Below are 24,087 nucleotides of genomic sequence, written 5' to 3'. Positions count from 1 at the left end.
TCCTCCTGCTCTCTAGTCTACCTCCTCCTCCTGCTGCTCTCTAGTCTACCTCCTCCTCCTCCCCTCTAGTCTACCTCCTCCTCCTCCTGCTGCTCTCTAGTATACCTCCTCCTCCTCCTGCTCTCTAGTATACCTCCTCCTCCTCTCTAGTCTACCTCCTCCTCCTCTCTAGTCTACCTCCTCCTGCTCTCTAGTCTACCTCCTCCTGCTCTCTAGTCTACCTCCTCCTGCTCTCTAGTCTACCTCCTCCTGCTCTCTAGTCTACCTCCTCCTCCTGCTGCTGCTCTCTAGTCTACCTCCTCTTCCTGCTGCTGCTCTCTAGTCTACCTCCTCCTCCTGCTGCTGCTCTCTAGTATACCTCCTCCTCCTGCTGCTCTCTAGTATACCTCCTCCTCCTGCTGCTCTCTAGTATACCTCCTCCTGCTGCTCTCTAGTATACCTCCTCCTCCTCCTGCTGCTGCTCTCTAGTCTACCTCCTCCTCCTCCTGCTGCTGCTCTCTAGTATACCTCCTCCTCCTCTGCTGCTCCCTAGTCTACCTCCTCCTCCTCCTCCTGCTGCTGCTCTCTAGTCTACCTCCTCCTCCTGCTGCTGCTCTCTAGTCTACCTCCTCCTCCTGCTGCTGCTCTCTAGTCTACCTCCTCCTCCTGCTGCTGCTCTCTAGTATACCTCAGAACCTCCTCCTCCTGCTGCTCTCTAGTATACCTCCTCCTCCTGCTGTAGTTATCCTCCTCCTGCTGCTCTCTAGTCTACCTCCTCCTCCTTCTGCTCTCTAGTATACCTCCTCTTTATTACCTCCTCCTGCTCTCTATTACCTCCTCCTGCTCTCTAGTCTACCTCCTCCTCCTCCTGCTCTCTAGTCTACCTCCTCCTCCTCTCTCTAGTATCCCTCCTCCTGCTCTCTAGTCTACCTCCTCCTGCTCTCTAGTCTACCTCCCCTCCTCCTGCTCTCTAGTCTACCTCCTCCTCCTCTCTACTCTCCTCTTTAGTCTACCTCCTCTCCTGCTCTCTAGTCTACCTCCTCCTCCTGCTGCTCTCTAGTTATCCTCCTCCTGCTCTCTAGTCTACCTCCTCCTGCTCTCTAGTCTACCTCCTCCTGCTCTCTAGTCTACCTCCTCCTGCTCTCTAGTCTACCTCCTCCTCCTCCTCCCCTCTAGTCTACCTCCTCCTCCTCCTGCTGCTCTCTAGTATACCTCCTCCTCTCTAGTATACCTCCTCCTCCTCTCTAGTCTACCTCCTCCTGCTCTCTAGTCTACCTCCTCCTGCTCTCTAGTCTACCTCCTCCTGCTCTCTAGTCTACCTCCTCCTCCTCTCTAGTCTACCTCCTCCTGCTCTCTAGTCTACCTCCTCCTCCTGCTGCTCTCTAGTCTACCTCCTCCTCCTCCCCTCTAGTCTACCTCCTCCTCCTCCTGCTGCTCTCTAGTATACCTCCTCCTCCTGCTGCTCTCTAGTCTACCTCCTCCTCCTGCTGCTCTCTAGTATACCTCCTCCTCCTGCTGCTCTCTAGTCTACCTCCTCCTCCTCCTCCCCTCTAGTCTACCTCCTCCTCCCCTCTAGTCTACCTCCTCCTCCTCTGCTGCTCTCTAGTCTACCTCCTCCTCCTGCTGCTCTCTAGTCTACCTCCTCCTCCTGCTGCTCTCTAGCCTACCTCCTCTCTAGTCTTCCTCCCCCTCCTCTCTAGTATACCTCCTCTCTAGTCTTCCTCCCCCTCCTCTCTAGTATACCTCCTCTCTAGTCTACCTCCTTCTCAGAATGTGTGTACGAGTGAGTAGAATCAAACACACAAGACTATGCATGTGTTTCCACTGGGCTAATGTATCCAGAGAAACAGCCTACACACATAATTAACTAACATCCAAAAATGTGTGCAAACTGCAAAGGATCTCCCTCTCTCTGCTAAATACAAGCTCCACAGAACCACAGCAGAGTATGAGAGCAGCTTACCAAAAGATCTTCATTAACCTGGACATACTGAGTAAACAATGTAGCCTAAGTCATACACCTATTACAGAAGCAGAAATCTCACTGGGAGAATAATTGATTGTTAAATCTACAAAGTGAGGTGGCTTTTTAGCCTAACGAGTCCAGCAACACAAGCAGACATTTACTAGTAAGTGCCAAGCACACACACTCCAAAGTAGAAGTAAAGTAAGATGTGCCTTATTAGACAAGCCCTTACAAAAATCAGTGGCCGTGTCCGAATACCCTTACTTGCATCACAAATAGTAGGCATTTTGGATATCCGAAAAAATAAATGTTTATCGTATGTGAAATTCTGCTTTAGATGCCAGGATGTCATACTCTTTTCGTCTTTTCATCTAGTAGAATTCGCTGCACACTATTGAGGAAGAGAATTGTCTTTCGAGACCCATGTATGCCTGACAACAGCTGAGGGGACACACTGTACCAAAATGAACGAATGGCGGGAATCAACGCAATTGTGCATTAGATGACGTACTCTCAGTAGGATGAGCCTAGTATGCTGATATTCCTTACTTACTGCATTCGATTTTACTAAACAGTATGTTCTAAATAGTATGTAGTACGATTAGTACGCAGTTTAAGTAAGTAGTAGGCAAGCCAGATTTCGGACACAGCCAATGTCTAGTGTTGGACACTTGGGATCTTTCAGATTACGGCGTTCCATTAACAAATAAGAGCAGCTCTTCTCTCTGGACAGCTCTAAACACAGCCCCAATCGGCCCATGTCTCCTGGCAACCAGAGGAGGAGGGGGCAGGAGGGTCTGCGCCAGGATCCACGGTCCTCTGAGCACAGCTTCTCTAAATAAAAGGTGCAGGCCACTGGCCAAAAAATGAAAATAATTACAGAGAGAAAGAAATAAAGAAAAAAGACTGCTCCATATTCTTTCCCTTACATTTTACATTTTAGTCATTTAGCAGACGCTCTTTTCCAGAGCGACTTACAGTTAGTGAGTGCATACATTTTTTCATACTGGCCCCCCGTGGGAAACGAACCCACAACCCTGGCGTTGCAAGCGCCATGCTCTACCAACTGAGCTACACGGGGCCTACCCTAGTTCTCAGATACTATAGACCAAATCTAAAGCAGGGAAAGGAAAATGTACGGAATTCACCTTTATTAGTGGTTACACAAGGACTGTACAGGAGCATGTGAAGCTCACAGGGGCGGTATAATTGACTGGTCAAATGTCAACTGCTAGATGCCCTTGGCTGAAGCATTGAGAGAGACGGCTCCATAGTGTTCAGTCCTCTAGATGAGTGTGAGAGAGAGAGACGGACTCCAGTGTCTCAGCCCTGAACAGAGGAAATAAATTGTGCCTTGCCTAAAGGAGACTCAAGCTACCTCTCCCTGCAGCACATAACCATTTATGGTCATGAGACTGATTCTATATCCAGATATCTGTCTGTTTGCTTGTGGCTGTGTGTGTAAGGGGGAGTCAGATGGCTAGAGAGGAAAATGCAGATGCGAAACCATAAAAGGGAGTTCTGAAATGTCTAACACGGGAGAGAAGGTAGGAAAGGGTGCTGGAGTCTCTCTGCACCGTTACTAGTCCATGTCCCACATTCCATCTGTTTATGCACCTTGGGATTATAAAAATAAACTCAATCTTTTATAAAGCTGTTTATAAACCAGCGATCCCAAGTAAGTAACTGTACTAGGCTAGGGCACTATGTGAATACTTCATAACCCTGTGATGTATTCTACACATGTCCCACCTTTAGCCCATACACACAGTCACGCATGCACGCACACACACTGACCACCCCACTAAGCTGCCAACCTGCCCAGGCCTGTCCCCACTTCACATGGGTCCTGAACTCCATGGAGACCACTGCATGCTCTTTAATCAGGTCACGTTATTCTGCATCTGTGTGACAAGGAAGTAACAAACAGAGAGGAACACACGTGAGCCGAGCCAAGGGCACATTTAATGAGAGCTCTGCTGACCCGGATTAATATCCAATATGGCACTGAGTGTACTGCACTGCACAGCCAGAGAACAAAGGTTGGCTGGGACTCCTGAGTCGACAAGCCAAAGTGACGTTCTCTGGACCAAGTTCCTGGCTGATTCTACACATGCACACACATACCCCTTCTTACCCTGCCTCTTCATGCCGTTCTTGGCATGTCTGATGGCCTCCCAGGGGGAGGGGATGTCCAGGAAGACAGCGTCTGCCACCCCAGTCACTCCAAAGCCCTCCTTGCAGACGTCCTGGTTACGGACGGTGACCAGGTGGCCTACGCGGTGCTCCCTGAACTCCTCCGCCGCCTTCTCAGCACGCTGCTGGTGGAACTCCACAGTGTGTAGATGGCCCGTTGGCGCGATGGTGCGCAGGATGGCGTGGGACAGAGAGCCGCTGCCCGTACCTTCAAACAAAACATACAGGGAATGGGTTAAGAGACTAGTAGCAGTGGTGGTGTCAGATCAGGGTTTCCCAAAATCAGTCCTGGGGCCCCCCCTGGGTGCACTTTTTGGTTTTTGCCATAGCACTACACAGCTGATTCAAATAACCAACTCATCATCAAGCTTTGATTATTTGAATCAGCTGTGTAGTGCTAGGGCAAAAGGCCAGGACTGAGTTTGGGAAATCCTGTCATAGACGACGACTGGGGCTTTCACAACAACTGATATGTATTAAACATATCAATACAGAGTTGCTTCCATGCTCATGTCATTATAGTCAAATCAACGTGTCTGATGTACAGTAGTACAGTGTGTGTAGTTGTGCGAGCATCAAAAGAGTAATCAAATCTTGGAGTGTCATATGACCACAACAATAACCGCAGTTGTCTGATCGCATCTGAAGTGATCATGTGACAGGGCAGGGGGACATGGCGATGGGTTACATTGCCCCTTCCTCCTCCCCCTCCTGACATTGCGTCACTGCTACTTTTGTTCTCATGGCAACAATGGGGGCAATGTTTACCCCACAGCGGCACATTGACATGCTAAACGCCACGCCAGTCGACCAACCGGATGACTGACGTCAGAGCCAGGGGCACAGCAGAGGAGTTGAGAGCTGTACTACTACTAGACTCTCTCCTGGACCTTCAACTGGATGACAAGTGTCTGGTCTAAACAAAGACTGTATACGAAGGGTCTAAATGAAAGGATACTACTAATGTAGTATGATGTTGTGTGTGGGTAGAGATGCTGTGTGTGGGGTGTTACTGCATGGTAAGCCATTTCCAAGGCTTTGTATACTGAACAAACATTTAAAACGCAACATGCAACAATTTCAAAAGATTTTACTGAGTTACAGTTCATATAAGGGAATCAGTCAATTCAAATAAATGTATTAGGCCCTAATCTATGGATTTCACATGACTAGGAATAAAGATATGCATCTGTTGGTCACAGATTTTTTAAAGTAGGGGTGTGGATCAGAAATCCAGTCAGTGTCTGGTATGACCACCATTTGTCTCATGCAGCGCGACATCTCCCTCGCATAGAGTTGATCAGGCTGTTGATTGTGGCCTGTGGAATGTTGTCCCACTCCTCTTCAATGGCTGTGCGAAGTTGCTGGATATTGGCGGGAACTAGAACACGCTGTCGTACACGACGATCCAGATCATCCCAAACATGTTCAATGGGTGACATGTCTGGTGAGTATGCAGGCCATGGAAGAACTGGGACATTTTCAGCTTCCAGGAACTGTGTACAGATCATTGCCAGATGGGGCCGTGCATTATCATGCTGAAACATGAGGTGATGGCGGCGGATGAATGGCAGAAGAATGGGCCTCAGGATCTCGTCACGTATCTCAGGGCATTCAAATTGCCATCGATAAAATGCAATTGTGTTCATTTTTTCCCCTCATCAATCTACACACAATACCCCATAATGACAAAGTGAAAACAGGTTTTCAGAAATTTTTGCACATTTATACAAAAGTCTAAACAGAAATACCTTATCCAAATCAAATCTTATTGGTCACATACGCGTGTTTAGCAGATATTGCGGGTGTAGCAAAATGCTTGTGTTTCTAGCTCCGACAGTGCAGTAATATCTAACAAGTAATATCTAACAATTTCACAACATACAGTGGGGAGAACAAGTATTTGATACACTGCCGATTTTACAGGTTTTCCTACTTACAAAGCATGTAGAGGTCTGTAATATTTATCATAGGTACACTTCAACTGTGAGAGACGGAATTTAAAACAAAAATCCAGAAAATCACATTGTATGATTTTTAAGTAATTAATTTTGCATTTTATTGCATGACATAAGTATTTGATCACCTACCAACCAGTAAGAATTCCGGCTCTCACAGACCTGTTAGTTTTTCTTTAAGAAGCCCTCCTGTTCTCCACTCATTACCTGTATTAACTGCACCTGTTTGAACTCGTTACCTGTATAAAAGACACCTGTCCAAATACTCAATCAAACAGACTCCAACCTCTCCACAATGGCCAAGACCAGAGAGCTGTGTAAGGACATCAGGGATAAAATTGTAGACCTGCACAAGGCTGGGATGGGCTACAGGACAATAGGCAAGCAGCTTGGTGAGAAGACAACATCTGTTGGCCCAATTATTAGAAAATAGAAGAAGTTCAAGATGATGGTCAATCAACCTCGGTCTGGGGCTCCATGCAAGATCTCACCTCGTGGGGCATCAATGATCATGAGGAAGGTGAAGGATCAGCCCAGAACTACATGGCAGGACCTGGTCAATGACCTGAAGAGAGCTGGGACCACAGTCTCAAAGAAAACCATTAGTAACACACTACGCCGTCATGGATTAAAATCCTGCAGCGCACGCAAGGTCCCCCTGCTCAAGCCAGCGCATGTCCAGGCCCGTCTGAAATTTACCAATGACCATCTGGATGATCCAGAGGAGGAATGGGAGAAGGTCATGTGGTCTGATGAGACAAAAATATAGCTTTTTGGTCTAAACTCCACTCGCCGTGTTTGGAGGAAGAAGAAGGATGAGTACAACCCCAAGAACACCATCCCAACCGTGAAGCATGGAGGTGGAAACATCATTCTTTGGGGATGCTTTTCTGCAAAGGGGACAGGACGACTGCACCGTATTGAGGGGAGGATGGATGGGGCCATGTATCGCGAGATCTTGGCCAACAACCTCCTTCCCTCAGTAAGAGCATTGAAGATTGGTCGTGGCTGGGTCTTCCAGCATGACAACGACCTGAAACACACAGCCAGGGCAACTAAGGAGTGGCTCCGTAAGAAGCATCTCAAGGTCCTGGAGAGGCCTAGCCAGTCTCCAGACCTGAACCCAATAGAAAATCTTTGGAGGGAGCTGATAGTCCGTATTGCCCAGCGACAGCCCCGAAACCTGAAGGATCTGGAGAAGGTCTGTATGGAGGAGTGGGCCAAAATCCCTGCTGCAGTGTGTGCAAACCTGGTCAAGACCTACAGGAAACGTATGATCTCTGTAACTGCAAACAAAGGTTTCTGTACCAAATATTAAGTTCTGTTTTTCTGACGTATCAAATACTTATGTCATGCAATAAAATGCAAATTAATTACTTAAAAATCATACAATGTGATTTTCTGGATTTTTGTTTTAGATTCCGTCTCTCACAGTTGAAGTGTACCTATGATAAAAATTACAGACCTCTACATGCTTTGTAAGTAGGAAAACCTGCAAAATCGGCAGTGTATCAAATACTTGTTCTCCCCACTGTATATGCAATACACACAAATCTAAGTAAAGCAATGGAATTAAGAATATAAAAAAAATAGACAGAGGCTAGACTAAGATAAAGTAGAATAGTATAGAATACAGTATATACATATGAGATGAGTAATGCAAGATATGTAAACATTAAAGTGACTATTGTTCCATTTATTAAAGTGGCTAGTGATTTCTAATCTATGTATATAGGCAGCAGCCTCTAATGGGCTAGTGATGGCTATTTAACAGTCTGATGGCCTTGAGATAGAAGCTGTTGTTCAGTCTCTCGGTGCCAGCTTTGATGCATCTGTACTGACCTCGCCTTCTGGATGATAGCAGGGTGAACAGGCAGTGGCTCGGCTGGTTGTTGTTCTTGATCTTTTTGGCCTTCCTGTGACATCAGGTGATGTAGGTGTCCTGGTAGTTTGCCCCCGGTGATGTGTTGGGCAGACCGCACCACCCTTTGGAGGGCCCTGCGGTTGCGGGCAGTGCAGTTGCCGTACCAGGCGGTGATACAGCCCGACAAGATGCTCTCAATTGTACATCTGTAAAAGTTTGTGAGGGTTTTAGGTGCCAAGTCGAATTTCTTCAGCCTCCTGAGGTTGAAGAGGTGCTGTTGCGCCTTCTTCACCACACTGTCTGTGTGGGTGGACCATTTCAATTTGTCAGTGATGTGTACGCTGAGGAACTTGAAGCTTTCCACCTTCCCCACTGCGGTCCCGTCGATGTGGATAGGGGGGTGTTCCCTCTGCTGTTTCCTGAAGTCCACGATCATCTCTTTTGTTTTGTTGACGTTGAGTGAGAGGTTATTTTCCTGGCACCACACTCCCAGAGCCCTCACCTCCTCCCTGTAGGCTGTTTCATCATTGTTGGTAATCAAGCCTACTACTGTTGTGTCGTCTGCAAACTTGATGATTGAGTTGGAGGCATGCTTGGCCATGCAGTCATGGGTGAACAGGGAGTACAGGAGGAGGCTGAGCATGCACCCTTGTGGGGCCCAAGTGTTGAGGATCAGCCCGTCAGGAAGTCCAGGACCCAGTTGCACAGGGCGGGGTTCAGACCCAGGGCCTCAAGCTTAATGATGAGCTTGGAGGGTACTATGGTGTTGAATGCTGAGATATAGTCAATGAACAGCATTCTTACATAGGTATTCATCTTGTCCAGATGGGATAGGGCAGTGTGCAGTGTGATGGCGATTGCATCATCTGTGGATCTATTGGGGCAGTAAGAAAATTGAAGTGGGTCTAGGGTGGCAGGTAAGGTAGAGGTGATATGATCCTTGACTAGTCTCTCAAAGCACTTCATGATGACAGAGGTGAGTGCTACGGGCGATAGTCATTTAGTTCAGTTACCTTTGCTTTCTTGGGTACAGGGACAATGGTGGCCATCTTGAAGCATGTGGGGACAGCAGACTGGGATAGGGAGAGATTGAATATGTCCGTAAACACACCAGCCAGCTGGTCTGCGCATGCTCTGAGGACACGGCTAGGTATGCCATCTGGGCCAGCAGCCTTGCGAGGGTTAACACGCTTAAATGTCTTACTCACGTCGGCCATGGAGGAGGAGAGCCCAGAGTCTTTGGTAGCGGGCTGCATCGGTGGCACTACATTATCCTCAAAGCGGGTGAAGGTGTTTAGCTTGTCCGGGAGCAAGACGTCGGTGTCCGCGGCGTGGCTGGTTTTCCTTTTGTAGTCCGTGATTGTCTGTAGACCCTGTCACATACGTCTCGTGTCTGAGCCATTTAATTGCGAGTCATTCAGACCCTTTGCTATGAGACTTGAAATTGAGCTCAGGTGCATCCTGTTTCCATTGATCATCCTTGAGATGTTTCTACAACTTGATTGGAGTCCACCTGTGGTAAATTCAATTGATTGGACATGATTTGGAAAGGCACACACCTGTCTATATAAGGTCCCACAGTTGACAGTGCACCTCAGAGAAAAAAACAAGCCATGAGGTCGAAGGAATTGTTCGTAGAGCTCCGAGACAGGATTGTGTCGAGGCACAGATCTGGGGAAGGGTACCAAAAAATGTCTGCAGAATTGAAGGTCCCCAAGAACACAGTGGCCTCCATCATTCTTCAATGGAAGAAGTTTGGAACCACTAAGACTCTTCTTAGAGCTGGCCGCCCGGCCAAACTGAGCAATCGGGGGAGAAGGGCCTTGGTCAGAGAGGTGACCAAGAACCTGATGGTCACTGACAGAGCTCCAGAGTTCCTTTGTGGAGATGGGAGAACCTTCCAGAAGGACAACCATCTCTGCAGCACTACACCAATCAGGCCTTTATGGTAGAGTGGCCAGACGGAAGCCACTCCTCAGTAAAAGGCACAAGACAGCCCGCTTGGAGTTTGCCAAAAGACACCTAAAGGAATCTCAGACCATGAGAAACAAGATTCTCTGATGATACCAAGATCGAACTCTTTGGCCTGAATGCCAAGCATCACGTCTGGAAGAAACCTGGCACCATCCCTACGGTGAAGCGTGGTGGCAGCATCATGCTGTGTGGATGTTCTTTAGCGGCAGGGACTGGGAGACTAGTCAGGATTGAGGGAAAGATGAACGGAGCAAAGTACAGAGAGATGGTTGATGAAAACCTGCTCCAGAGCGCTCAGGACCTCAGACTGGAGCGAAGGTTCCCAATCCAACAGGACAACAACCTTAATAACACAGACAAGACAATTCAGGAGTGGCTTCGGGACAAGTCTCAATGTCCTTGAGTGGCCCAGCCAGAGCCCGGACTTGAACCCGATCGAACATCTCTGGAGAGACCTGAAAATAGTTGTGCAGCGACGCTCCCCATCCAACCTGACAGAGCTTGAGAGGATCTGCAGAGAATAATTTGAGAAACTCCCCAAATACAGGTGTGCCAAGCTTGTAGCATCATACCAAAGAAGACTCGAGGCTGTAATCGCTGCCAAAGGTGCTTCAACAAAGTACTTAGTAATGGGTCTGAATACTTAAGTAAATGTGATAGCTTTTATTTTATTTTATAATTTGCAAAAATTTCTTTAAAAAACTGTTTTTGCTTTGTCATTATGGGGTAGTGTGTAGATTGATGAGGGGGGAAAAACCAATTTCATCAATTTTAGAATAAGGCTGTAATATAACAAAATGTGGAAAAAGTCAAGGGGTCTGAATACTTTCCGAATGCACTGTATGCCTGCCCATACCATAACCCCACCATGGGGCACTCGGTTCAAATCGTTGACATCAGCAAACCGCTCGTCCACCTGACGCCATACACGTGGTCTGCGGTTGTGGGGCCAGTTGGACGTACTGCCAAATTACGAGGCGGCTTAGAGAAATTAACATTCAATTCTCTGGCAACTGCTCTGGTGGACATTCCTGCAATCAGCATGCCAATTGCACGCTCCCTGAAAACTTGAGACATCTGTGGCATTGTGTTGTGTGACAAAACTGCACATTTTAGAGTGGCCTTTTATTGTCCACAGCACAAGGTGCACCTGTGTAATGATCATGCTGTTTAATCAGCTTCTTGATATGCCACACCTGTCAGGTGGATGGATTATCTTGGCAAAGGAGAAATGCTCACTAACAGGGTTGTAAACAAATTTGTGCACAACATTTGAGAGAAATAAGCTTTTCGTGTGTATGGAACATTTTAGGGATATTTTATTTCAGCTCATGAAACATGGGACCAACACTTTACATGTTGTGTTTATATTTTTGTTCAGTGTAGTTTACTGCCTAATTTCATTCACAACTCTGCTCAAATCCTATTCAAGTGTGTGATGTTGTACTACGACAATCCTTACGCACTAAGGTGACAGCTTCAAATCGCAAGTATCTAAAACATCCAGTCACCTTCCATTGTACTACCAAGCAGGAACATTCTTCACAAAGTACATGTGAAGGCCTATTTGTTCTGCAAATTTTAAGCATGGCGTGCACTGAGGACATGCCATTTTCATCTTCCAGTGGTTACGAGAGCGGCCTTGTTCATTTAATAAGCCTGCCATGTGAGAGCCAGAGACAAAGACTGAATGAGAGCGAAAGAGGACAAGACTGAGGGATAGAGCACCATCTGTGAGTATGGTTTGCTAATGTGTGAACTTGACTGTCCAGTTACTTGTCATCTCCCATCTCGACTACTGCAACTCGCTGTTGGCTGGGCTCCCCGCTTGTGCCATCAACCCCCTGCAACTTATCCATAATGCTGCAGCCAGCCTGGTTTTCTACCTTCCCAAGTTCTCCCATGTCACCCCGCTCCTCTGCACACTTCACTGGCTTCCAGTTGAAGCTCGCATCCACTACAAGACCATTGTGCTTGCCTACGGAGCAGCAAGAGGAACTGTCCCTTCCTACCTTCAGGCTATGCTCAAACCCTACACCCCAGCCGAGCACACCATTCTGCCACCACTGGTCCTATGGGATGGCAGCTCCCGCACAGCCCAGACCAAGCTCTTCTCTGTCCTGGGACCCCAATGTGGACCCAGCTTCCCCCTGAAGCCAGGACAGCACAGTCCCTGACCATCTTCAGAAAGCACCTGAAACCCTACCTCTTCAAAGAGTTTCTTAAATAATCCCCCCAAAAAACGTTCCTGAACCAACACTTTAACTTGACCATGTCTTTGCTGATAGCTACTTTATTGAGGAAAAATGTACTTACTATGCCTGTGATGTGGGTGTCCCACCTAGCTATCTTAAGATGAATGCACTAACTAAGTCGCTCTGGATAAAGCATCTGCTAAATGACTAAAATGTAAATGTAAGAGACATTGCACATTTCTGCTGCCTGAGGAGGATGAGCGGCAGGACAAGAGCCCAAAGTCTCTCCCCATCTTACAAAATGGCCATAAGCACTGGCACTCAGCCCATGCCCACCACGAGGGTGCCACCTGATTGGGTAACAAGAAGGCTGCATTTGGCATCTTCTTCAGAGGCTCTGAGCAGTGAGCACCCATTAGCTTTCCCATAAGGCCAGCATTGATAAAAACACCCCAGACCTGGGACTCCTATCAAGAGTTCTAATCTATTCCTGGCAACAGGATGGAGCCTGGTCAGAGAAGAAAGAAGAAATTAAACAATGACATGAGAAGCAGCAGAACATGAGACCTTGTGCTAGGGCTGGGCTATAATGGCGACCTTCAGCGCAATCTAGATGACTCCTCTAAGTGACTGTGCATTCCCCCTATAACACATGGTGTGCTCAGAACAGCCAACTGATAATCACTGCCTGTTTACATAGCTCATTCCCAAAGTCACTCTCAGGACACAAAATATAAGTCACCCCTGAGATTATGGGGCAGTGGACAAGTAACGCTTAGATAGGCTTATTGTCGTTATCCAGTGTTCATGTATTAGCAGGTAATAAAGTAGATTCTACATCTAATCAGTTGATAAGCTTTCATAGTCTTGTCAGTCAGTATGATCAACATTTAGGAATGACATCTGACCAGACATCCAATAAGTATTTATTTTCTACAGAGTGAAACATGGTTTCAATGCCAAAAACACATAATGAAATCTAATGAGAGGGAAGGTGGTCCACATGACAGGTTGGTACATTGGGGGTCTTTCATCACTCAATTAGGCTACATTATATTACACCAGTTCAAAACCAACCAACAAAAATGACTCTGCATGCAATGGTGCATTGTAGTAATGCCTCAGCTTTTTGCCCCCTGTGTGTATGTTTTGGAGCCAGACCTTTTTCAAAGCGGAGTAAACACCCACATGAAAAGGCTGAGAAACGTGACAACACTGCAGACATGTTGCAGCTCCCCATTATGCCAGGGGCTGACCAAGCAGTTTTGTTCATCGATACGCTGTCTGGGAGTTTTCACACATTTACTGGTGTTCCATCTATAACCCGTGGACTGGGAAGGAAGGAACAGCACAGCAGTTAAACATGATGAAGCACTGCGGCAAGAGCAGCCGTCTGCCCCCAGACCTTCCTAGCCAGACACGTACTCAGCCCAGACTGCGTCACCATCCATTAACCACCCACACACAATCACTTTACTTCTGCATTGAATTCAACCAGTGGACACTCCTTACTGGGGGAAGATTTCTAGATGGTACTACTGTGGTGTTCCATTTCAAGTCTAGTTCAGGTCATTAACATAAATAACTGACTGCTTAACTGAATAGGTTAATAATGAATGTCGAAGTAGGATTTGATACCTGTAAGCAACCTAAGTCGAAGACATGGGATGTAAAACCCCAACAAGGTTTCTCTCTGCTTTAAAAGAAAGAGCGTAATTTCAACAGGCCTCAAGGTAAATATGTGACGTGTGACCCAATGAAAACAGACAATGTCTTTTTTCAACTATTGTAATCATGACAACTTGGCGTGCGTCACCAAAAGCTAAGTGTGATGTCCCCACCACTTCCCTCGGCTCTTGAGTGGGAGCTTTCGCTTACTGACCTCTCTGTTCGAAGAATAATTGGCGTCACATTTAGCTGTTTGTTTTTGAGTGGTTTACCACTACTCTATGACAAATTCCTCCTCCAGATCTTCTCTCATTATCTGTGTCCCTCTCCTACAGGGAACATGAAACAGGCAATCCTTTCTACTGTATGAGTTCGCTAATCAACTATTCAGTGCAATGGGTGAAGTTTGGGAAAGATTAAAATGACTAATGTCCTCAGATAAAGTAGCATACATATAGTTGGAAAACAGCAGGTTTTGTCCCTCTCACCTGATTCACAGACGACAGAGCCAGGCTTGAGCTCCAGCATCATGGTGATGTTGGCAATGTCTGTTGTGTAGAGGATCTGGGTGCGGTGGGGCAGGATGAGGGTCCACAACTCAGGGGTGGGGTGCAGCACATAGACCCAGCCACCTTTGCTACAGGTGACCTTTGTGCCAAAGCGCTGGCCTATCAGGTCTTTCGAGTGGCGGACGACTCCGTAGCGTGTTTGTGTTTGGGCACCCTGCTGCACCTTGACTGGCATCATTGAGTCATGCCCCAGGAAGATAATTGCAACATCACCCTCCTGGATAAACTCTGAATACTCCACAAAGCTCATGGCAGGCCTTGTTTGACTCCGATCACGGTGGTCTACAAGGGGGAACCAAAGTGAAGAGTTTGTCTTGATGTTTTCACTACAAAGACAATAAGTCAAAATGAGTGGAAACTAGTTAACTTGTCCCCCATGACAACCAGAACATCCTTTTCACAAATTAATACAAGTTCGATTAATGTATTGGGCGACATTAGCTGATCGTTTAAGTGAAATCACTCCTGCCTCTTCTATGCAAGTTGAAAATGTACTTTTAAAATGGACAAATGTGGTCTGTCAAAGATTATCAAAATCCCTCCAAAATGGGATTGTTTACTTTCATACTCATTCGAATGCTCACACGTGCGTGCACTGTACTGGCGTTTGTTATTTTGTTTTGAAAACAAGCATGATTTAATTATTCTAAACTGTTTCAGTTGTTTATTTTCGAAGAACAGTGGATAAACACTTCAGTGTGACTGGCGGACAATATGAAGAAACTGTAAGTGGAAAGTAGTTTGTGAATTTTAAAATACATAACACTAGTTAAGATTACTTACTAGCGAGCTAGCCACGAAATTAACATATCAATCTAGGTAACTACTGTAGCTAGCTAACGTTAGATAAATTACATTTTAAACAGTTAGGTAGCGAGCTAACTTTAGTCAATTTAGCTAACGTTAACAAAGTAAGTTAACGTTAACGATAGCTTGATTCGCCAACAACAAAAATAGTTAGCTAATCTTGCTTTTCCAAATCCACTATTCGGCAACTTCACCGTGCAAAACGTATCTCAATGGTTAGCTAGCTAGCTTTTTTTTTTTTTTTACATCTGACGCCATTCGTTAGGCAATGAACAGTAACTGCGACGAACATTAGCGAGCAAACTTTGACATACCTTATGAAATGTAGCTAGGTACTTGAAACTATAAAAGCAAAATGTAATTAATTGATCGAAGTGATTTCTAGCAATGTTGAGAGGTTGATGATCAATTGGGACTTGTTACTTGCTGTTCACATGCTGCAGAGCTCACGTGTGGATTTGTTAGAGCGTCAGACTGACCAGACGAGGCTCCTGTTCACAAACATTTACACTATTCGCTTTCGCAGTAATCATGAATCGCGCAATGAATTAGGCAGTTCAGATTATATGTAAATCTGTAAAAACGCGCAAATGCGGCGCTTTACATGCTTTTCAACAGCTGAGATGTGCAGGCTCCAGTTGATGACGTATGGCATTTCTTAAAAAGGCAGAACAATAAATTAACTGGAAATCATAATCATAGTCCTACATTTGTTTATGAATACCTAGGAATTGCAAACAGTTTTAGCAAAGAACAGTTATTTAGGCCCAGAGTCTATATATATGGCTCTGGTTAGGCCAATTTACATGAGCCAAAGAAGTTCATATAATTTAACATTGGGGTAAAAATCACCCATTTAAATTCAAGAGAAAATGTGTAATTACCAATGATTTATATATACACTAGATGACTAGACGCTGTGTTGAAGCCACCGCACCACCATCTTTGCACTCCTACCTACGCCTTGGTAAAAACATATTTAGGAAGCTATAGAAATGCATGTATTAATGTCTACATTCGGTTTTGCAACATGTATTATATTACAGACACCTTAATGCATACTTTAAAATTATATTATGTGAGCTAAACATAAAACATATTTTCCTTAAAGTATATATATTTTCAATTACTATTGGGCAATTCCAGCGTTATGGATGTGACATTTGCACACAAAATGAGAAACAAAATGTCTCACAGAATTGGCATAAATGAAAATGTTAATGTGTATATTTGTAGAACCCTAGGGAAGTGTAGACACAAAATTACAAAATTCTAAGTAATACCACTTTGAAGTAACGGAACAACAAAACTTGCGTTATGGATGTGACAGAAATGGACAGGCATTTTTGGGAGATTGGACACATCAGCAAAAGTCTGTGAATCTCTTAGGGTACAAATATTAATAGCCACTTTGAAAGTAAAGCTTGGTTACACACAAAAACAACAATGATGAAAATATAAAAATTGTCATATATATATACTTTAGAGAGGAATATTTATCATTATAGATGTGACATTCTCCGTTATGGATGTGACACTGTGCAAAATAAGTGTTTTTATATTAAAGATTTATTCACCGAACTTCATCATAATACTTTTGTTGTCATCTGAAAACGCAGTGTACCTCAAAAACCAGTTTTTTTTAAATAAACACATGCTTTGTATTAATCTCACACCCTTTAATCTGCCAGCACAGGCTCTATGGAATGGTACCTCCTACCCCTGTAGTCCACAAAAGGACACAGGGACTGGACAACTTGACCTGCAGCCACCCAAGCCTTGTCATCCTTGGCTGGCAAGATGTACACACATCCTGTGTGGTCAACAGCATCAGAGTCCGTCTATTTGTTAACAGCCCCACAAACTGCCTGTATATCCAATGAGTATACCAAACATTAGGAACACCTTCCTACTTAATTGTCTCAAGGCTCAATTGTCTCAAGGCTTAAAAATACTTATTTAACCTGTCTCCTCCCCTTCATCTACACTGATTTGAAGTGGATTTAACAAGTGACATCAATAAGGGATCATGGCTTTCACTTGGATTCACCTGGTCAGTGTATGCCATGGAAAGAAAAGGTGTTCGTAATGTTTTGTAGACTCAGTGTATAACTCTAACCCTAGACTCAGGGATTGATACACACATTTCATTCCCTTGTTTATTTGAGCTAGCTGGACTCATTCCTCACTCATCCCTTATCATCGCTACTATATATTGACATGTCATTATGTTGATGTCTTTCCTATGAAGGGTTGAACTTCTTAATTTTCGTTACGTGAAATGGTAAAAAAAAAAAAAAAGTGTTATTGAATTATAACCTACCAGTGGCACAGGGTTTGCGCTTTCGTAGACATTTATTGTCAGATCGTAAATCACCTCAGGCTTGACAGCTGCAGACTACACAGATACAGACCAATATTGTCACTGGAGGGTACCCTTACTTACTAATTGAAGTAAACAAACTCAGCGTTACCGGTGAAATTTTATTATGGATTTTAAAGACCCTAATTATGTTTATGAATTGAATACCTTTATTATGCCATTTGATCATATGCAATGCTCTAGTTAGTAGAACAATGCATGATTGCAGTTCAGATGAGAACTTGAGCACACCTGAAATAGATCACACACACACACACACCAATAAAGATTGCCCGCTAGCTTCATTGCTAACATAAACACACTTCGGAAGCAATAGGAAGGGCATGGACATTTTATCATGATGGCGTTATGCAGTGATTCTGACTAGTGAGTCATTGATCATGTTATGAAGCGTCCATAACGGTCACATCCTTTACGCTTAGAAGGAGTACTGACAGAGAGAGAAAGGAAACCAATTATACATCACCTAAGCCCTTGATGAAAGTTAGCTTTGCACAGAAAGTTTGCATACAATCATAGTCAAACACAATAACAATATTTTCTTCAAAAACGTTACGAATGTGACACTGCCTGTAAAAATCAGCGTTCTATCTTCACTAGACTGTAGAATTCTATGCTAGTACTCAATGGACAAAAATTCGTTTGATATTGTTTCATTAACCTTCCGACTTGGTCAGAAACACAGGGTGACAGATGTGAGTACCAAAACAAGTTCTGTGCACCATTGCCAAAAGCTATGAAATCTGGTTGACTGAAAATACTTATTTTGAGACTTTGTATCCTACGTTCTAGTAACAATAGCATTCAATTTGGCAAAAATAAAGGTCAAATGTAGTCTTTACTTCAAAATACACACATTCAAGGTAAATATGAAAGTAGTTTAATTAGGAAATAAGCTATTTCGTTTTTTCATGCTCAGGTTGGCCTTACTATGGAACTGCTCTATTGTTACTGTCCCCACTATAAAAAATACTTAAATACATGTAATTTTGTCCTTGAAACATTGAATTGAAATTCTGTAGAATTCCATTAATTCCTATGGAGAACTGCGCCTACTGAGAAGTGCCAATATGGCCGACCCGTGGCTTCAAAGCCTCACAATGGCCAATGCATAGCATCAGCAGCAATCCAGGGTTTATATAGGCTACATCATTGGTAAAGAAAGACCAAGGGAACATGTGAAAACTGCAATCTCGTATAGCCTTATAGTCGACAAATAGAATGAATGGCCTACAAATACTGACCAATGGGAGCCGAGTTCGCCTACTATAAAGAACCATCTCCAAAGAACATTTTCTACGGGAGAGCCAAATAACGTTGGTGATTGCTCGCCACGGTCGGAAAAATAGGGATCTTTGTGTCTTCCCCCTAGTAGTGACCAGCCTCCGCAGCAGGTAGGACCACTATTTCTACTCGTTCGAGGATGACATTCATTGATCAGAATGGCATCAGTCGTTTTAACCCCAAATCAGCCCATTGTGACTGAGCAAATACTTGGTTTTTAGCAGAGGCCAAATTTGATTGGATATTTGTGGCCATCCATATATATTTTTCATATTCTGTGAACATTTCGATAACAATAGACAATGCAAACAATTTTATATTGCCCCTGATCGAGCGCGAGACCCCGTTATTTTCATAATCTTGCTTTAGCCTGTTACAATCTCGTATAGCCTAGTCTACCTATTATTCTTTCAGAGGCTGAGTGATTTGGATATGATTTCCAACATGATCACACGCAATTACCACTCCAGACTAGAGCTCTATAAAATAGTTATTTGGATTGGAATGACGCTACTGCGCATCACTGCACCCCTCTAGAGAAAAATTTTCATTTTTCCTTTATCAACTGCCTGTCGACATCTGTAGCCTATATACTATATATTGTCGGCCAGTGCGGTGACTGTGGTCCAACATCCTTGGTGCGATCGCTACTTTGCACAGTGTGCATTTTCAGCCTTGCACTCGCACGCACCTCATAATAAAAACCAAGTATTTGACTGAATTATGTCGTAAGCCTACTTGTACTATTTTCAAGATCACATTCACCAGTTTTTGCTCCACTCCGTGTTGCGTCCAGGGATCAGCCATGCCGTTCGGAAACACCCACAACGCGCTAAAGATGAAGTACGCTTCTAGTGAAGAGTACCCAGATCTCAGCCAGCACAATAATCATATGGCCAAGATCTTGACTCCTGCCATCTACGAGCGTCTGAGGAGCAAACAAACGCCCAGTGGATTTACATTGGATGATGTCATTCAAACCGGGATTGATAACCCAGGTAAAGACCCAAGCGGCTTTCAACCATCAAGCCATCTGTTCTGCCTCTTAAAAGTGCGTTTAGTGAGGGCATCCAGTGCCACAGCTATGGAGGAGCTCATGCCATTTTGTTCTGCACGGTAACCTTGCCGATGGGTAATATAACCCTATGAACGTATGTTATCAAGTGGAAGGTTGCAAGTATTCCATTGGCCTGCATCTGTACCAAACTCTCAAAGCACAATGGTGCATCGATTTGTTTCAGATAACCTTTTATCCAGCAGGGGTCAAGCATCACTTAGGAATAATGCTTGTTGGTCAAGCATACCATAATAATAACTTATCAATATGGAAATCATCATAGGTTGTCACTGCAATTAGTGATAATCTGGTGACTCCATATGAACTAAAATAGTATAGCCTAATCCTTTTTGAGGGGAATTGAGTAGTTGTGTCCATACGCATTTTTAAGCATAGCAGGTGGCTTCCCCTTACCCTGTAGAATGTGTGTGTTTGTTGTTATTGTTCAGCAATGATCAAATGGCCAAACTGACCATCAAGAGGCTGTCACCTGAGGAGGAGTTCCCTGACCTAAGCCAGCACAACAACCACATGGCCAAGGTCTTAACCCAGGACATGTTCACCAAACTCCGAGACCGTGCCACCCCCAACGGCTTCACCATAGATGGTGTTATTCAGACAGGGGTTGATAATCCTGGTAAAACGAACCCATCCTGAGTCTGTCGACTCCGCCTGTATAGATTTTGATGAAATGCTAAGCATTGATTATTGAGTGAGGTTGTCACTGTGTTTAATCTGTCATGCTCTACAATTGTCATGCTCCTAATTGAATCCATCCCTGATTGATTTTTCTCCCCCCATTCCAGGCCATCCATTCATCATGACTGTGGGATGTGTGGCTGGAGACGAGGAGACATACGAGGTCTTCAAGGAGCTGCTGGACCCCATCATCGAGGACAGACATGGAGGATACAAGCCTACAGACAAGCACAAGACCGACCTCAACCCAGACAACCTGAAGGTACTGCCCTCTAAATGGCTCCCTGGTTGACAGTGGTCTGAGACTCATTTTCAACAGTGTACCCTGCAGGGAAGTAGACTCAGATTCAGATCAACTTCATTATCCCACCAGGGGGAAATTCATTTGATCATGTGCTTAAAAAGACGGTACATGAAAACATAGAAACTACACAATAGAATTCATTCAAAGTGCTATAGCTACACATTTAATGTTAAAGTGCAATATGCTGGGTACTAGAGGGACCAACAGACTATCTATTATATACAGCCTAATGGCTGTTGGAATAAAATAGTCCCCATATCGATCTGTTTTAATTTTCTTTTGAAGAAGTCTCTTTCCCCTTGTCTGGCTGCTGCTGTGACTGAATTTTGAGTGAAGGGGATGAGTAATGTCGTGTAAAATGCTTTCAAGTTTTAGGAGGATGAGTGTTGTTGGTGGCTGATTCTTGATCTATACCAATTATCCTTCCCGCCGTCTTAATCAAGCGCTGAAGCTTGACTTGGTCTTGCACTTGCATGTTTCCAAACACACATATTAGACCAAAGGACAGCACACTCTGCAGGACAGATTTATAGAACATTTGTAAGATATGGCGGTCGACATTAAAATGGTCCAGTTTGCGTAAAAAAAAACATTATATTTTGCAATTTCTTTATCTTTGCAAAGGCACAGTCATTGAATTTCAGTTTATTGTCTATTTCGATTCCCAGGTACTTATATATGGTCACTCTATCTACTGATTCCCCATTGATCTTCGTAGGGGGTAGTGGAGTTTTGTTCCTTCTGAAATCATAGACCGGTATTGACAAGTCACAGAGAACTCAGAACTCAACTTTGGTGTCTGTTTTCACAGGGTGGAGATGACCTGGACCCCAACTACGTCCTTAGCTCCCGTGTCCGAACAGGAAGGAGCATCCGCGGGTTCTGTCTGCCCCCACACTGCAGCCGTGGAGAGCGAAGGGGCGTTGAGAAAATGTCTGTCGAAGGTACTCACCTAATCCCACCTAAAGGGGCCGGGGCTCTGAGTGGATGCCAGCCTAGAATGATGCCTGGTCCCCGTTGCAACATTACTGTGTAAAGAGTCCCCTCTAGTGGTGAACTACGTGACTGTATTTATACGTCTGTTACTGACAGGAAAGGATCGCTTTAGACCAGAAGTGTCAGTCATTTTGCCCGGGGCTGCATTTGGTTATATTTACTCGGCGTCAACATAAAAAAAAAATTGGTCCTCTATCCATCGTTTTTTGAATTTGATGCTCCCTGACTGTCTAGCTTTCATTTAGGTAATTATTAGCGAGCTGGACACAGTCAAGAAAGTGTATGAATGTAGGTCCATTATCATTTCTACACAGTTTCGAATTTGGTTAATTTTTTTCCCACCCGCAGGTGGTTTTATTCAAACCACCCATGGGCCGGATTGGACCCCATCGCGGGGGTCAAATGGTTGTAACGTGATCACCAGATTGGTGAAAGCCACGTAATGGAGACTCTTCCAGTATCCTCGGACACAGACAATGTATCTGAAACATCTCTGTTCCTCTGCAGCTCTGGACTCCCTGTCTGGTGACCTGAAGGGGAAGTACTACGCCCTTAAGAACATGACAGATGCCGAGCAGCAGCAGCTGATTGATGACCACTTCTTGTTTGACAAGCCTGTGTCTCCTCTGCTGCTGGCCTCTGGCATGGCCCGGGACTGGCCCGATGGCAGGGGAATCTGGTAAGAGGACAGGGATTTCCCATTCCCATACTTTATGTTCTTAAAGGCATTACAATTTGGTTTTGTTCTTACTCACTGATGTCATTCTTACTTTCTACCCTCTACAACCTTACTCTATTCAAGTAAATGACTGCCAAAAGGGATAGGAAATTCTCAGTTACCCTCAAACTAGGTGTACCTCAATCTCTGCTAAGTCGAAGGGAAAGGTTCTCAATAGTTGATATGCTAGTGGTGACCTTGTCAGAGGACCATAGAACATTTATTTATTCTAATCTGTCAAGGCACAACGATACCAAGACCTTCCTGGTCTGGGTCAATGAGGAGGACCACCTGCGTGTCATCTCAATGCAGAAAGGTGGCAACATGAAGGAGGTGTTCAACCGTTTCTGTACTGGCCTCACAAAGGTGAGAGGGAATTTCTGAGAAATACATTCAGAAGGCTTTGAGAATGATATATGAATGAAAATATGGATCATAATTTGCCATTGCCATATTCATATGCTCTGTGTGAAAACATGCTGGCAATGATCAATCGATGTTTGTATTCCTTTTCTTGTTCAAATTTGACCCCCAATCTTTTCCTCCTCAGATTGAAACCTTGTTCAAAGATAAGGGCACTTCATTCATGTGGAACGAGCACTTAGGCTACGTGCTCACCTGCCCATCCAACCTGGGCACAGGGCTGCGTGCTGGAGTCCACGTCAAGATCCCAAACATGAGCAAGCACGCCAAATTCGAGGAGGTGCTCAAGAGGCTAAGGCTCCAGAAACGTGGAACAGGTACAGAAAATGTTCCAGCACTGAACCAGATACCTAATTTTGTGTTTGTTTGCTGTTCTGTTGCTCAGGGTAACTTACAAGCACATTAAGGCTGTAGAAAGACCAACCCTGGCAATAGTTCTAGCATTAAAGCTGGCATTCCTCTAAAAGGAGTATTGTAGCTATGTTAAAGGAAAGATTCACCCATTTAGAATGTTATACCCTCATATGATGCAAAACTCATTATACTGGTTGTATTTCTGCCTGCTTGCACAGTGATGGCTCAGATACACATGAAAACATGAAATGACCCCGGGAATCGATAGAACATCGCTCAGATGCACCAAAACGATATCATGTTCAAAATGGGTGAATCTTTTCTTTAAGTCCTTCTTCTGATGTCTCTATTTCAGGTGGAGTGGACACCGCAGCCGTGGGTGGCACCTTCGACATCTCCAATGCCGATCGCCTGGGCTTCTCCGAGGTGGAGCTGGTGCAGATGGTTGTGGACGGAGTCAAGCTGCTGGTTGAGATGGAGAAGAAGCTGGAGAAAGGCCAGTCTATCGATGACATCATGCCCGCCCAGAAGTGAAAACTCTTGTGATTGCCTCCCCCTCGTCATCTGAATGAATGTGAGACACTATCCTGGAATGCACTCTGTATTAAAGAGCTCTTACTCTCTCACACAAGGTCCTCTTTCATTGTGATAGTGGATCTGAAAACATGAAAATAAAAAAACTGTTTCAATCCA

At 44.6% G+C, this 24,087-nt stretch overlaps 2 protein-coding genes across 5 annotated transcripts in view; one reads left to right on the top strand and one right to left on the bottom strand.

The window, feature by feature from the left end:
- The window catches only part of LOC121544824 (tRNA (adenine(58)-N(1))-methyltransferase catalytic subunit TRMT61A-like), a 26,218-nt gene extending 10,255 nt beyond the window's left edge, over window positions 1-15,963 (bottom strand). Inside the window, exons 1-3 of one of the 2 annotated variants that reach the window (XM_041855004.2) lie at window positions 15,491-15,963; window positions 14,289-14,695; window positions 4,083-4,349 (exon numbers count right to left, since the gene is read on the bottom strand). In XM_041855004.2, coding sequence (XP_041710938.1) covers window positions 4,083-4,349; window positions 14,289-14,619 — 598 coding nt within the window. In that variant the 5' untranslated portion in view covers window positions 14,620-14,695; window positions 15,491-15,963. The remainder of the gene's footprint in view (window positions 1-4,082; window positions 4,350-14,288; window positions 14,696-15,490) is intronic. The other variant, XM_041855005.2, reaches the window with a different exon arrangement.
- LOC121544823 (creatine kinase, testis isozyme) lies at window positions 14,988-24,087 on the top strand. Of its 3 annotated transcripts, none has more exons than XM_041855001.1 (8): window positions 14,988-15,094; window positions 20,350-20,537; window positions 20,707-20,861; window positions 21,715-21,847; window positions 22,407-22,578; window positions 22,860-22,983; window positions 23,168-23,357; window positions 23,750-24,087. In XM_041855001.1, the coding sequence occupies exons 1-8, from the start codon at window positions 15,084-15,086 to the stop codon at window positions 23,926-23,928; spliced, it is 1,152 nt and encodes a 383-aa protein (XP_041710935.1). In that variant the 5' UTR covers window positions 14,988-15,083; the 3' UTR covers window positions 23,929-24,087. The 3 variants fall into 3 exon arrangements, with proteins under 3 accessions (XP_041710935.1, XP_041710936.1, XP_041710937.1); XM_041855002.1 differs by lacking the exons at window positions 14,988-15,094; window positions 20,350-20,537 and adding exons at window positions 18,847-18,953; window positions 19,640-19,841; XM_041855003.1 differs by lacking the exons at window positions 14,988-15,094; window positions 20,350-20,537 and adding an exon at window positions 18,852-18,953.

Source organism: Coregonus clupeaformis, chromosome 29 (genome assembly GCF_020615455.1).
Source record: "Coregonus clupeaformis isolate EN_2021a chromosome 29, ASM2061545v1, whole genome shotgun sequence".
Classification (NCBI taxonomy): Eukaryota; Metazoa; Chordata; class Actinopteri; order Salmoniformes; family Salmonidae; genus Coregonus; species Coregonus clupeaformis.
The sequence above is the reverse complement of the archived record's forward strand: the minus strand, read 5'-3'. Positions and strand labels throughout refer to the sequence as shown.